This window comes from Dasypus novemcinctus, chromosome 14, assembly GCF_030445035.2.
Source record: "Dasypus novemcinctus isolate mDasNov1 chromosome 14, mDasNov1.1.hap2, whole genome shotgun sequence".
NCBI classification, from domain to species: Eukaryota; Metazoa; Chordata; class Mammalia; order Cingulata; family Dasypodidae; genus Dasypus; species Dasypus novemcinctus.
Genome location: NC_080686.1, coordinates 13074051 through 13090885, shown reverse-complemented (window position 1 = coordinate 13090885; position 16835 = coordinate 13074051). Strand labels below are relative to the sequence as shown.

The following is a 16835-nucleotide window of genomic DNA, read 5'->3' as shown; positions in this document are numbered from 1 at the left end:
AACCTGGGGAGTATGGGAAGTGGGGCATATGGGAATCCCTTATATATTTTTAATGCAACATTTTGAGTAGTTTATGTACCTTTTAAAAATAAATCAAAAATATATTTTTTAAAAAGTACACTTGTTTTATACATTCAACACAATGTATATTTGGTATAGCATTCTATATCAACTTTTGATGAGTTGAATTAACTCATGTCTTGAGACTCTCTAGCATTATCTCCATTAATAGAATGCTTATACCTATGGTTATTTTTCTTCCTTAAATTAAATTTATGCTTTTTTCTATAGACCAGGATTTCAAAATTCTTGCATCAAGAACCCCATTTTCCTTTCCTCCAAAGAAACTACAATAGTGCTTCCCACAGTCTAGGTTTCAGTAAATGTTCATTTATTTGAAATGCATTGAGAAACCATTTTCTTAAGTTTGAATATGCTTCATTTGAATTCACATATGCCTTTATTCTTAAACTCTAAAGCAACACAATGAAGAGCTCCACTGTCTTTACAGCGACACAGCTTTACAAATGTCAAAAAGTGTCCAATATTCATATAAAAAATGGACATAAAATGTTTCTCTTGAAAACAAATTGACATCAATAAATCTAGCAAGATAAGTTTATAATAATTGGGTTTTAAATTTTATAAAACTGGATATATTTGCAACAGCCATACTATAGAATTATGGATTCATGCTTTCTTCTTTTCTTTGACTCTACCTGTAGCTCTCTAAAGGAGAACATTATGTCAGTCAACCAGAGAGAGACACAATTCATAAAATTCATACCACAGATTTTTGTGTGAGTGTGCATCAATGAAACAAGTAAAAGCAAAACAAACAGGAAGCATGAGTTTCTGGTAATATCAGACCTTCCACTCTGACTTCACTGTTTTTTGTTTTTATAGAGGAGTCCAAGGACATGGGTGAGATTTTGAAAAAAAAATTTACAGAACAGCTTTCTCCCACTCAGAAATACAGCAGCTATTTTGCCTGTCCTGGGAGCACAGCTGAGATGGGGGAATTGTAGACAGTGATTTGTGGAGGGTGAGTCCTTATGAGGATACCTGTAAGGGCCAAGGGAAGAAGGATGAGGCAAGGGAACAGGGACAAAAATGTAGGTTCCATGGAAGGAAGGCTGCAGTCTGTCCCACAAACCTTGAGCAGGAAAAGATTCACAGTTTCCCACCATTAGGGGAGGGGCCTGCCTTTGTACCCACATCTATGAGTCCTCAGCTGGGGCCATGCCCAAGGAAGGGGTGGTGAGCCTGACTCCCAGGCAAAGAGGTTCCTACAAGGAGGTGACTGCATCAGCCTGGGGAATACCCAGGTTAGATAAAGAGGCATACAGAACTTGGAGGGGAGGGAAGAGCGGTGGAGAAGGCGTTCAAAGCAATTACTAAATAGATGCAAAAAGTTTGGTTTGAGATTGTAAGAGTCTATGAAATTCAGAAGGGAGCTGATAGCAGCACACCATGCCCTACTGTATACAGAGTTAATGGGACACTGGCTACACTATCTCCATTTGTGTCTGGACCATCACAAACTTATTTCGCAAATTTTTCAATGAGCAGGCTTTTCAAACAAGCGCCTAGAACTAAGTGACTTACATAGAAAGGGAAAAATAAGTCTTGTCATTTTTAACGTTTTGCAATAATTAGGATAAATGTCATATTACTTAAGGAAATAGACCATTTGAATGATAACATTGGATAATCCCAGGGGTTAAACTATGTATCATTTGAATTATAGAATCTGGTGAATTAAAATGTATATAAAACTTAATCAATTGAAACTCCAGTAATTGAACTTTAATTTCAAGGCTCTTAAGATGTTTCTTGACATACTTCATTTACAAATTCTGAAATTTATTCAAAGTTGTTGTTTTTTAGGAAATATCTTTGTTGCTGTAAATAGTTAAACTATTTGGGTTAATGTCATTAAGCATTTCATCCACATTTAAATTTGAAGAAGAAAAAATAATTAAATTGAATCAGTTTGCTTCTTTTTTAATGACCTTAATTTTAATTGTAATTTGGCATTAATATCTTAAGAAATAGGAAAGATTGGCATATACTTTAAGAGGAAATAAGGAGGGGTATATTTGAATGAACAATTGTTAAATATTATTTTATTTTTAATCTGTGATAATCCTGGTATATATTCATCTCCTAATTAGGAAATCAATGTTTTCCTTCACTTAATTATTGCAGCTTCTCAGCTATGTTTTAAATATTATCCTTTGTGTGACAATTATTTTTGTGAATAAAAATAAAAAGGAAAGAAAGAAGATGGAAAATACCAAATGTGATTGCTTTTAGAAACTACCCTTAAATTTTTATTGACAGACCTTGCTCTTTTCAAATCTTCCTTTTTTTCCTTCACAGGAGAGACTCAGGCCAGTAAAGTACTTAGAAATAATAGTGGTGCAATCAGAGTACAACTAAAGACAGTGAGGTCTGAAGATTTTCAAATTTAGTACTTTGAGGTAAAATGGCATAATTAGGCCAAGAATTTCAAAATAAGGATGAATTGTACCAGTCAGAAGAAGCAGCTATGTGCCTATACATCCTAATATATATGTGAAATAGAAAAACAAAACTCGACTTGAATTCAGCCCTCCTACTCTTCACGTATTAAGCACAGGAGATATTTGCTAGACCTCTGTACACTAGACACCCACTGTCTTTAAAATTTGAGTATTTTGAAGGTTGAAATAAACCTTCATTAAGAATTAAAAATATATATATATAAAAGAATAAAAAAGGTTTACTCCTAAATGTTAGTGCCAAATAAATGAACATTTTCTTCAATGTCAGAATTAAATTGGCAAAATACAAATGCCAATTTTTAAAATTATTAAATGCATGTATAGTTAAACAAGTCATTACTTTTTACCATAATGTGTAGGTCAGATTGTCTGACTTTTGCTAATTCCCTGGTATGCACAATGTTGCCAATACATCCTAACTAAGGGGAAATTAAAAAATTATTTTCAGTGAGATTCTTTCAAAAGCAAAATAATTTAAAATTATGGCAAAGCTTTTAGAGCATAATATTTTATATAATTGTTGGTGGAGAGTAAAATGCCGAGAAAATCATATCAAAATATAATAAAGAGGGTTACCTGTTTAGAATGCTCGGAGGGGAGGGTCTGATGCAGGACGGGCTCCTGGGGAATGTCTGAATGCTCATTTTGCCAGAGTGGGTGACACCATGGGGTAGAAACCCAAGTAGTGAGAGTGGGAGTGGACCCACATCCTGGGGAGGACTAATGCCATCAAATAGAGGGAACCATATCTCTCGAGAGAAAGGGTGGCTCCCAGGGCATTGGGGCAGTTGAGCAAGTTCTCCTCAGGAAACGGAGGTTGGCTGTCACTGTGGGCACCAAGGTGGATGGGAAAATGGACGTTAAATGTGTGGAACCAAGGTAAATGGGGGGTAAGAGAGGAGTTTCGTGAGAATACACAAGGATGGATATAAAACATGTAATATTACACCATAACATATAGGAGATGACAGACTGATAATGTAAACCATAATGTAAAACATAGGATAACTAAGAATTTAAAAAACTGTGCATCCTAAATTATGCACCACAATGTAAGCAGAGATGTCACCTTGTTTGAAAGCTATTGTCTCAGACTCTGTACATCACGTTAAGTAAATATGATGTGAATAGGGTGTAAGAGTATCGCTGTGGAAGGGAAAAGGTTTTGTGGTGGATGTGTGGGAGTGCTGTATATTATATATATGCATTGCTGTGGTCTAGGGCTCCTGTGAAGAGAAGTTCAATAATTAGGGAAAAAAAAGAGAGAAAAAGATAGGATGTAGAATTTTTTCCAAGTCAACACGTATTCTTTATCTAACCTTTAAACCCATCACTATATGACATTTCCTAGTAAGGGACCCTGACGTTATATTGGGCTTCAAATTTCAGGGAGTTCTGGATCACAGAGTGGTTCAACAATGGCAACGGAGGAATACTGGTATAGGATACCATTGACAGGTGATATATGGCTGACAGGGAGCTGTACAGAACATATGTCCAGGGTGCATGGTAATGTTTGGATATACTCATAGTGGCAACAATTAAAAACCACAGCAGGGGGGGGGGTACTGGGTTCCTGGCCAATGGTGCTCTGTCGTGGTCCCTAGGGGAGCAGCGACAGTCTCCCAGGTGCAGCGGCGGGGACTGGGAGGGAGTGAGGATTCAACAGTGAGCCCCTGACGCTAATGACTATGCTTGTGAGCTGATAAGCCTAAAATAAGAATAAGACCTACAGCAGCATTGTGCCTGGGAATTTCCTCCTGTCAGCCTTCATGTTACTCAAATGTGGCCAGTCTCAAAGCCAAACTCAGCATGTAAATGCAATGCCTTCCCCCCAGCGTGGGACATGACACCCGGGGATGAGCCTCCCTGGCACCGAGGGACCACTATCAACTACCAACTGATGATGCAACTGGAAAATGACCTTATACGGAAGGTTCAATGTGGATCAGCAGAATATCCCTGTGTACATAAAATAACATGACTTTAAAAAGCTGTTTGACCTAATGTAAGGGGGAAATGGAAAGGAGAAATGAGTTTATATGGCTACGAGTCTCTAAAAAAGAGTCTGGAGGCTGTCAGAAGGATTGCCCTTATGCACAACTGAACAGAGTCTGAGAGACAGATAAAGCAGATATAACCCCCAGGTATCGGTTCCTTTGAGGGCTAAAGAGATCCATGGGAGTTATGGTCATGGCCGATGGGATTAACTACCAGGTCAGATGGCCCCTCATGGAACTGGTGTTTATGTGTGATGAATCTGGACTCAGATGGGATCTCTCTTCATAAGACTTTCATGCTAATGTGCTGGAGGTGCAGTTAGTGTTGGGGTTTAAGATATATTTAGGGGATTTGAATCTCTGGACTGATAATGTGATAGCCAGGTCCTGAGCCTCAACAGACTCCAGCACCTACAATCTGATTTATTGGACTCACCACACTCAGCTAAGATGGAGTTGAAGAAGGACAACCACCACACCATGGAGCCTAGAGTGATTACAACTGAAAGTGGGAGGATTGCATCCAGCATCCATGTGGAATCTGAGCCTCCTCTTGACATAAGAGGTGCAATGGACACAACCAATCCAATGTCCACATAGAAAAGGTGGCATTGGATTGGGAAAAGTGGACATGGTGGCTGATGGGTATGGGGAAAGGCAGGAAGAGATGAGAGGTGGAGGCATCTTTGGGACATGGAGCTGCCCTGGATGGTGCTTCAGGGGCAATCACTGGACACTGTAAATCCTCACAGGGCCCACTGGATGGAATGGGGGAGAGTATGGGCCATGATGTGGACCATTGACCATGAGGTGCAGAGGTGCCCAAAGATGTACTTACCAAATGCAATGGATGTGTCATGATGATGGGAATGAGTGTTGCTGGGGGGGAGAGGTGGGGTGGGGGTGGTGGGGTTGAATGGGACCTCATATATATATTTTTTTAATGTAATATTATTACAAAGTCAATAAAATTATTTTACATATTATGGAATGCTATAACATGATTTAAGATGTAATGAGCAACCTCCCAAAGTTAATACTCTTGAGGTTACAAAACACTTATAACATATAAAAGATGAAAATGTCTTAAAGAAATCATTGAATTACTTAGTTTTCCTCCCTAAATAATTATAACAATCAAATGATAAATCAACCCAAGATTTCAAATCTATGGGCTGAAATAGATTCCATAGCAATTTTTGCCAACTGTCAATACTTCTTCTCATTGGGTTTCTTTATGTTATCTCCTCAATATTCTGAATTATGCCTCAGTCCTCTTACTGTATTGGTGGGATGGTAATTGAGATGTAGGCCACTGTCACAGAGAGGGGAGGAGGTACCACTGCTTTGGTCGCTGGGTGCACCTACAAGAAAAAAAATCACAACATCCCAGTGGTTACGAGGCCATTGAATATACTCAGTAATGTCAAGTAAATCAAACACTAAAACAAAAGTTTTCATTTCACTTAAATCAAAGTTGGATAATTGCAAGCTAGCAATGTAACCGAAGTTATGGGTACACAGAGAGAGAAAGAGACGCACAAATATTTACCTTTGAGCTCAGAAACACGAAGACTTTACTAAGGAAAAGCTGCAACCTTATTAAAAGCATTATTTTGTTTCATTGGATTAAGCCACTCACACTTCGAAACAATACTTGTAGTAAGTGCAGAGCTTGCTTGCAAATTTTCATTTAAGGTCCTTTTTCAACTTACTGGCAAATCTCATGTCTAGGAAGCATACTATTGCACAAGAAGGGAAATATTTCCATGTGCTCTGTCTTTATAAGTGCTGCTGATATGTACTGTAATCGAAGGCATCACCAGGGAAGCCGTCTAATTTTTGGTAATAGCAATGGCACAACTCCATATTAATCCTCATGAAAAACCAATTAATATTTCTTTTTAAAGGTAAAATGTGTGTCTTAAATATTTTTGATTTTCCAAGATTGCATAATTTAATATGTTTTAGAATAAGGATTAGAATATGCTTTCTTGATTTCTGACCCACTGCTGTTTTAAAAGACATTATTTTTGGCACTGTTAAATACGAGCAAGTAATGTAATTGACTCTCAATTTTCACTTAAAAATATAATACTTAAATTAAAACATCATGGGTCAGAGATAATAATCCTACTATATTAATCCATATGCTCATTTAGAGAATAAATGGCTGCGCTTTCATCTTTTATTACTTCAATATCTTGTATATTTCCTTATGCTAAGAAGGAAATCCTAAACTATCTCGCTATACTAGCCTGGAAACAGGCTTTTCTCTTTAAACCTGAACAATTTCACATATTTTTTTCAACATCCTTTTCTTTTAAAGTCCATCTGCATTTGCCTCTTATGAGACAATTTTTAAAATGGGTATACCTATTATTTTAAAACTTACGGAAAATTTGAAATGAGTGAAAATGAAAACAGAATCTAACAGTTTCCGTAAAATACATATAAAGCATTCTTTTTGAGTTATATTTAAGCATTTAAATATGTACAATAGAAAGAAGGTAGACATAAACTCAGTGATCTTTGCTTTAATCTTAAGCATTAGAAATGGGAAAACAAATTAAAACAAAGTCAACAGAAAGAAATATTTAAAAATAAAACTTGAAATCAAGAAATAGAAAACAGAAAATATAGAATATTTACCAAAACATAAGTAGATTTTTGGCAATATTAATAAAATTAAAATATGCAAAGCAAAAGGACCCATACAAAGAGAAAAAATATGCGTGATAAATATTGGCATCAAAAGGAGAGGGGATAACTACAAAAACAAGAGATATGAAAAGGATAATGGAAGCTTTGATGTAAACTTTATGCAAATAAATTGACAACTTAGTAGAAATGGATTAATATTTGAAAAAAAAAATCCTACGAAAACTGACACAAATGAGAGTGTCCAAAGTGTCAGCATATTCACAGAGATTAAATTCCTTCCCAAAGCAAAACAGCTATCTATAGTTATACTTCTAGCTTCTCAGAATGCTTTATTGTGTATTTCTTCAGCCATGTAAAAAAGAATAAATTCTTTCTGAAAATAGAAGAGGAAGTGCAACTCCACAGCCGATACCAAAAATCTACTAAAACATACAACAAAACAATACTACATATAATTATTGTTCATAAATATAGAGAACAATTCTTAGCCAGATATATAGCAAATAAACTATAACAAAATATAAAAAAAATTTAATACTTCATGACCTATTGGAATTTATCCTAGGAATGCAATTTGCAGATAACATAGTTGTGTTTGTAGAAAATCTTTTAAAATATGCCAAAATCCCTACTATATTAAAAAGAATATAAGTAGACCACGTCGACATATTTGAGTAAGTTGTATGTCCATCTGCTAGTAGTAAACAAAAATTTATTATAAATAAATTTAGAAAATTGTGAAAGGCTTCCTCACTGAAAACACTAAAATACTGCTAGGAAAAAACTAAAAAGGCATAAAATTGAAAAGGTGTACCCTGTTCATTGATTAAGAGACATAAATTTGTTAAGATAAAAGTTCTTCAAACTCTTTACAAATTCAATTTAGCCCCATTCAAATCTGCAGCAGGCTTCTTATAGAAATTACCAGTTTATTTCTTGAAAGTTGCCACATTTAAGATGTACATTCCTAACACACAAAGATAACATGAAGGACCTAGAATCTCCAGTTTTGAAAAGATGCAAGTGTGGAGAACCTGCCCTGCTTAGCTGACTTCAAGACTTATAATGCTCCAGGAACTAACAGTGTGGTTTTGGTGAAAGAATAGAAACATAATTTAATAGATACATGAAAAGAACCAGAAAGAGAACAAAGCATGTAGGTTCAAATAAAAGCACAATTCAATAGGGAAAGAAAAATAATTCTGTAAATGATGCTGGAATAAATGGAAATATATATTATGTGTGTGTGTATACACTTACAATCTTGGTTCCTACTTCACTAGCAGAAAGATTATAAAAGATAGATTATTGACTTAAATATAAACTTTTAAGTTATAAAGCTTCTAGAAGAATGAGGTAATATCTTTGTGGTAGGCATATATTTCTTAGAGAAGATCTAGAAAGCAATAACCATATACAATAAGAAAAAATAATGACAAAATAGTAAATTGGACAATATCGAAATTAAAACTTCTGGTGACCAAAGGACACCCTTAGGTAAAAAAATATAGTTATCCACAGAGTGGGAGAAAATATTTGCAACATGTATATGTGAAGAAAGATAAATTTACATAATTTTTTAAAACTCCTGACATTGAATAATAAAAAAACATAGATATATAAGTAAAAGACTTGAGCGGGTTGATTATAAAAGAAGATTCTTTAAAAATGGCCAGGGAAAAAAAGTAAAAAGAGCCTAGCAGTTTTAACCATTGCAGAAACATATATTAAAACTACAGGAAGATTCCATCACCTACTCAACAAAACGGCTGGAAAGAACTTTGACTATCAAATAATGGAAAGAATGTATAGCAACCAGGACTCTCATATATTGCTGGGGTGGAAAATGGGAGGTGGTTTAAATTATGCCCATTTTGGAAATATTTTTGGCAGTTTATTAATAAGTAAACCATTCATATCTTTTGTGACTCTGCAATTCTACTACTATGTATTTATTATCATGAAATAAATATATGATGCCAAAAGCCTTGTACAAGATTGTTTATAGTAGCTTTATTCATAAGAGCAAAATACTAGAAACAGCACAGCTGTCTATCAACAGGTGAATTGATTAGTACATTTTGACATATTCATATAATGAAATAAAATATAATAATTTAATTGCAAACATCTGACATGTAACACAGAATAGGCAAAAGTAATTTGTGATCATAGAAAATTAAATAATTATGTATTATCCTGGGATTGTGATATACTGGAAAGAGGCACGAGGTCACTGTCCTTTGCTTTATAGGAGTGTGGATTAAACAACTATGCATTTGTTAAAACTGATCTAACTATAAATTTAAGATCTTTGCATTTCAATGCTTGTATATTATGCATCAGTTAAAAAGGTCCTTTGATTTGTTTTAGCAATATTATTGATTAGATGATATATATTTTATCTCAGAAATTAAAAATTAAAAAAAATTAATACAGGGATTTTAAATAGTTCTTATTTAAATTATTATATTTCCATTGAGACAAGTGCTTCCTACAGTCTCCCTATTCTCAATAGAGCAACTTTAGTGTAAATCTTTGGTTATTAAGACTAGTAGGCCAAAAGGAACATATCATTTCATGGCACTCATAATATTCACTAAATACTATGAATGGATTTTATAGAGATTAAATGTGCATATCTTTGATATGATACAATTTTAAAGGTTAATAATGGTTTTCTGATCTTAGGTTTGGAAAATACCTTAAAAGTGAATATATTCCACTGTAAAGATAGCATCTGTTCCCTTTTCAAAGGAGCTAATAGTAGCAATTTGTTATGGAAATGTTTATATTCAGGTGAAAATCCTGACTTAAAAAAATTACTAGTTACTGTCAGAAAATAATGGTTTTGAAAGGAAAGATGATAATATGAGTACTTTATCTGCTCTTCATAAATGCTTACATGCACAATCTTCATTCAATGGAAGTTTGAGGAATGCAGGTGCTCTCTTTAAAAAGGACACTGTTAGAGTCACTTCTTCTCCAGCATTCCGAAGAACCTGAACCTAAAAATAATAAAAATCATACCATTATGACCATGTTCACAAAATTTTACATATCATTACAAAATCACAAAATGGTTGGTTGTCTTCCAACTCCCATTGTTTCCTAGCAGCCAGAACATAGAGAGAATAAGTTACTTAACAGTTCAAAATACAATTGCATTATCTTCATTTCACATTTGCTGAGATTCTTATGAATTTAAGTCCTGCGTTAGGCAATATGAGAGATCATGATGTCCACAGGAACACAAACATAGCCTTCAAGCCACTGTAGTTATTAATATTTATTGAGCATCTATTATGCACTCGAAAATGGTGTAAGCATTGTAGATATGACTGAATGACCATGCAGATGTTGACAGGAGTCCTAATTCTGATTAAATAAAATCGCTCCCTAATCACCAAAGCCCTTTTGCTAAAAATAAATAGGAATTCTTTTCCTATGTTGTCATTGAGTATTTTCTTTTCCTATTTCCTGAAAACCTGAAGTGATGATGGCATCTATAATTACTGGTAACTCACAACATTTTTAAGACTACAGAATTAGTGAGTTTAGGTCTACCAATTTTAAAAAATGTCAATTCCTTCTCAAATTATATCAAGACAAATATAAGCAAAAATGTTTCAAAAGTATAACACCTGGGGAGCTATTTGCAGCAAACATAATTGAAAATATGTAAATATATTTGTAATTTTTAAACATCATACAAATAAAGAGGGGAATAAGAATCATCACTGTGGGGTGAGGGAGGTGGGGGTTATATGGGGACCTCATATTTTTTTAATGTAATATTTAAAAAAATAAAGACAAAAAAAAAACTCTTTTTCTTCACTGGAAAGCAATTAGTAAGCATGAAATATAACTTTTGCCAAATGTAGAGAAAACCTGATTAACCTCAAGTAATCAAAGAATTGCCTATCAAAACAATGTGGTATAGTGGATGTGACTCAAAAAGTTGAGCACCTGCTTCCCACGTGGGAGGTCCTGGCTTTGGTTTCTGATGCCTCCTAAAAAAAAGAAAAAAAACAAAACAAATAAAATAACAACTTAAGGGAGCAAATGTGGCTTGGCGATTGAGTGCTGGCTTCCCACCTGTGAGGTCCAGGGTTCAATTTGCGGGTTCACTACCTCAAAAAAACAAAAAACAAAAAAAACAAAAACAAAAAAAAACAATGTAGAATTTCTGTTTGGGGTGATAGAAAAGGTTTGATAATGGATGGTGGTGATGATTATACAACACTGTAAATGTATTTCACACCACTTTATTGTTTACTTAAAAGTGGTTAAAATGGGAAATGTTATGCATTGCCACAATAAAATTGTTAAACACAGAACTATGCCAATAACAACAACAAAACAATGTAGAACGATTTCTGGTTCTGACAAGATGGCATAGATTCATCTCTTCCTGGAAAACAATGAAAGAGAAAACCAAATGAGAACCCTTCAGGCTAGAAATGAAAGGGTAAATGGTTATGGACCCTAGGAGTGAAGGAACTACAGACAGATCCCAACCCACACCCATAGGAAGCAGCCCAGAGCCAAGACGTCCCAGGGCGCGTTCCACCTGTGGCTTGAAAGGAAGTCCATTGATAGCAGGAAAATCCAGAAGAGCCAGGAATGGCAAAGAGGCCAGTTCAGAAACCCTGGAGACAAAACATGGCCTGGAGTAAGCAATATTTTATGATATTAATGGAGTTATAGACCAAAGATCAATGAAACAAAATAGAAATGCAAGTTATATTCACAAACACATACATGCAACTGATGTCTTTGTGTGTGTGTGTAAGTTGCAAAATCAGTTCAATGGAGGAAGGATAGTCTTTTTAACTAATTGTGCTGAGTAATTGCACATCCATAGGCCAAAAAAAAATCAAAATTAAAAAAACAAAATAAAAAAAATGCTCTACGAACTTGTTAAAGAATTAAAAGATAAGCAGAAGTCTGGGAGAAAATATTTGTAAACCACATATCAAACAAAGCACCATTATCTTGGAATTTATAAATAACTCTCCCAATTCAAAAGCAAAAATCAAATAGTACAAATAGAAAATGGGCAATGTGCATGAACCAGCATTTTAATGAAGAGATACTGAAATGGTCAAAAAGCATATGGAAAGATGTTCATCATCAATAGGAAATTAAAATTAAGACCATAACAAGTACAAATACATGCCTATTAGAAGAGCTAAAAGGAAAACCAGTGACAATAGCAAAAAATAGTGAGGGTATGAATAAACTACATATCTCTACCAAATAAAGGTGAATTGTGAATAAACTACAGTAAAAGGGACAGTGACTGTGTAAAATGGCTTGGCAGTTGAAAAATAAAAAAAGAAAGAAACCTGTATAAGCAACTACCGTATGACCCAGCAATTGGACTTCTGGCATTTATTCCAGAGATGTGAAAACTTATTCCTGCATGAAATACGTACTGATTTTTCATATCAGCTTTATTTATAATAACCCCAAACTGGAAACAACCAAAATGTACCTCAATTGATGAATATTTAACCAAACTTTCATATAGTCATATCATGGAACAATACAGAGAAATAGAGAAGAGTGGGCCACTGATACCCAACTAGTTCCGTTCATCTGAAGGCATTATTCTGAGTGATAAAAAAACTATCTCAAATGGTGGTATACTGCATGATTCCGTGTATAGAATAATGTGGAGAAGGGAAACTTATCAGGAGTTGTCAGTTTATTTTTTAATTTTTAATTTTTATTTTAGGAGGTATCAGGATTGAACCCAGGACCTCTTACATGAGAAGCAGGTGCTCAACCACTGACCTACAGCCTCTCCTAGTTGTCAGGTTTTAAGGCTGATACGGTTAGCGAGTGTGTGCATGAATATAAAGGGGCGGCACCAGGGAAATGTTTTCTGGTGATGGGACAGTTTTGGATCTTGATTGTGGTGATAGTTACACTAATCTACACATGCCCTAAAATGACAAAAACAAAGATAATGTACAATAGTCAATTTCTTGGTACTGATATTCTACTATAATTAAGAAAAATATAAACATTGGTGGAAACTGGGTGAAGGGCACAAGACTTCTTTGCACTATTATTGCATCTGTCCCATGAATTCACAGTTATTTCCCAATTAAAAGGAAAAGGAATGAGGTTTATTTAATTCTTAAACAAAGAATTCCTGTAGAAAATTATTTTGACTCTTCAATTCATCTTATTAAAATGATATAAAATAAAAAGTATTACCTAAATCTGTCATAAATAGTAGGAAGAAATGAGATCATTATCAATATCGATATGAATATAGACATGCTCATTTTCAGGATAGCATTAGCACATAGAATCCAGTAAGTGACAAATGAAAATGTGCTATGATGAAATAAGTTTTATTTGAAAACAGAAGGCTAGATAATTATCAGGAAATAATTATCAATACAATTAATTATTATAGTAACATTTTAAAGAAGTTAGATATAAATAGATATATAGCTATACAGATATACAGATGTAGTTATAGATAAAGATATAGGTAAAGATATAGATAGATAGATATGGTGTATATGTCTTCTGCTAAACATCCTGAATGAAATATTTGACCAAATTAAGCACAATTCCTAATAAAATCTCTAAGCATAATAAAAAATCCCTTGCTCTTTTCTGATTAAGCCTGGCATGTTCCCCAACTTATGGAGATTCCTTCAGTCTAGAATATTCTTTCCCTTAGTATTTGCTTGGCTAAGTCTTCGTCTCAATGAGTCCTACCCTCATCGCCCTATTTAAAACAACTTGGCACATCCAATGTCCCGGCCTCCCTCCTCTTTTTGACATTTTCCATGTCTATTTCTGCCTTCCTTCCAAACCCACCCTGTGTCACAGGCTCTGTCCAGCATGCTACTGTCAGTCTCTTCCCCGTAAGAATTGTGCTTTCCAAGACCAGAAATCATTATCTTGCCTGCTCCTTCAAATCAGTGGAATTAGCAAACGATATGAACACAACCGTTTTTTCCCTTTTGTTTTGTTTTTGTTTGTTTGCTTTTAACCTCAGTTCCTGCAAACTCCTCCAACACAATGTCTCTGTTACATTAACCCTTGATAATATGCTTTTGGATGACCTCAAAAGTTCTATAGTTTACGGTTCACAAATGCTAACAAATAAGAAAGGACTATTTTCAAGTTCATACTGTCACTCTTGCACTGGACAAGGGCACAGATACAAATTAGCTTGGTTTTTGCATCTCATTAGATTTAGTTATTTTAAGCCTTAGAAACACAACTAGAGACAACATGCTAAAATTATGCAGCATAATAGAGATTTTGCCTATCCTACTTTCATCATTACCATCCACTTATTAACTAAAACTCACATCAATGGTTTCTTAAACCCTACATTTTCAGAGAATACAATAATACTTATGCAACATTGTGGACATATACAAACAATGTTTCAATAGGATAATATTTTCAATAATGAAAAATGTGACCACACTATCTAATAAATTCAATTGTTTTATTTCTATTAAGAGGTTTATATTTGGTTGTGTATTTAATGGTTCACATATATTTAAAAGAACAGTGCATCATGAAATGAAAATTATCATGAACATTAAGAATTTATATAGTCACTATAATGGCACAAGTTTCTGTGCTTCCTTACAATTATAAAATAAAAACTTCTGAGTAAATAAGGCAAACGTTTTTTACCTTTTTGTTTAACAAATGAGAAATTTGAAACTTGGAAAATTTAAGTGACTTGCTCAAATATTAACACCTAATGTACGGCAGGCTGACAAGTAAAGCTTATGTATAAATGAGTTATCTATTAATCCTTCTGCCACTATCCAAAAGATTAATGGGAATCTTAAATAGTTATTTCAAAAGCAAATCTTACACTTAAAATAATTCCAAGCTGACAATTATCATTTATGTACTTTTATATCTCATTAACTCTAGAATCTCCAGCTACACAGCACCACTTAAATGCCTAGTTTTGAAAAGGGGATCAAAGACAGAGTCTAGTTAGATGCTAGAAAACATGATAAAATGATAGAAGTAGCTCTTCTCCATATTGGTAAGTAGGTAGATAAGGGCATGTCTAAATTACCACAATACATAATGGCGAGCTGGTCAATAATGAACCAGATTTAATAAGATTTCTTGAAGGAAAGAGACAAACCAGAGCATTTTTCCTTATTTTTATAGAATTGTGGATTAGAACATTTCAAGCATAATGAATTGTTTAGATCTGAAAATCAAAGGTAAACACCATCACACCCCTATTAAATCTACAGCTGCAGAATATACTAAATTGTGCAAAATTTCCCAAAATGTTTGCACAACATAGAAAGAAACAGTAAATATTTTAGAACTCTGCACTGTTTCCTGCCATATATTGTCATTTCAGCCTATTATGTCAGTCATTTCAATATGTAATTCTGAATTTTAAGTGCCTTTCCCCCGCGATTCTCAACGGGTGTGGGATAAATGCTCTAATGCTATTAGGAGCATTGTCGGGACCACTGCACGGCAGCTGTGTCAGCATTTTCTTGGGAACTAAAATTCGTAAAGGGAGAAACACAGCTGGACTGACATGAGAAAATAGTGGTTTCATTGGGAGTCCAGTAAATTCAAACACAAAAATAGATGTGAATGTCTCAAAAATGATACATTTACATGAGTAGAGATAAAAGAATCTGTTTGTTAAGTTGGTAAACACATGACTTGCATATATGCCCCCTCTATTACTTTCTGGTTACATAAATTTCAGCCTTCAGAGAAATCAGTCATGAACAAAACATTCCAGGGAAGCAAAAGTTGTAAAATATATTAAGATATTTATCAAATTGTACAAGCTGCATGTACTTTATGAACTAGCTCAGATAGTTAACACATTTGGAAGAAATGTGTAGTCCCATTCTGCTTATAAAGGAATTCTTGAGAACATATAGGAATGTTCCTTAAGAGAGATAAGATCACAGATTTCCCATTTTGTCATCTCAGATCTCCAGCTCTTTTTATTCTCTTTTTCTACTTGGAGTATGACATCTTTTCCCACAGAGTGACACTCATGTCACTTCGTGCATTTGGTACATGAATGCCAATAAAATCCCGTTTGAGATTTCTCGCATAAGTTGCTGTTCAAACTCTGAGATTCAGGCTCAGACTTCAGCCTTGCCCCCTTCCTGTCCAGCCACGTGTATCATAGCTCAATCAAAAAGAAATTTCTAGGAAAGGAGTAAACATATCTATGATACTATGTTAAATATGGCTTGAGGTCAGTGTGTTAGTCCCTTCATATCTTAAGAATGCGTTTTACAAGGTATCATTTGGAAATGTGTGTATCCTTTGCAGCTTCATAGCAAAGTTGTAGCAACAAAGAATTCAATCTCCACCTCTTTAAATGAATTGAAGTAAATGGATGCCAATTTCAGAAGCATTTAGACTGCTCACTTGGGATATAAGGTTGAAATGTTTTTTATGTTCAAATAGAGATTTTAGAGGAATAAGTGTTCATCAGAAGAAGGTAAACTCATAAACCATACTTTCAAGTGAAACGGTATTATAAAATACTTATTAATTGTAATTCTCACCAATATTTCCTTGGAAAAGTAGGTGGGAAAAAAGGGAAGTTGGATCCCTA

At 34.4% G+C, this 16835-nt stretch overlaps 1 protein-coding gene across 4 annotated transcripts in view; it reads right to left on the bottom strand.

The window, feature by feature from the left end:
- The window catches only part of SNTG1 (syntrophin gamma 1), a 956656-nt gene that overhangs the window by 227057 nt on the left and 712764 nt on the right, over positions 1-16835 (bottom strand). For all 4 annotated transcript variants that reach the window (XM_058275521.2, XM_023589409.3, XM_058275519.2 and 1 more), the window contains 2 exons: positions 10119-10221; positions 5831-5913 (listed from right to left, as the gene is read on the bottom strand). In XM_058275521.2, coding sequence (XP_058131504.1) covers positions 5831-5913; positions 10119-10221 — 186 coding nt within the window. The remainder of the gene's footprint in view (positions 1-5830; positions 5914-10118; positions 10222-16835) is intronic.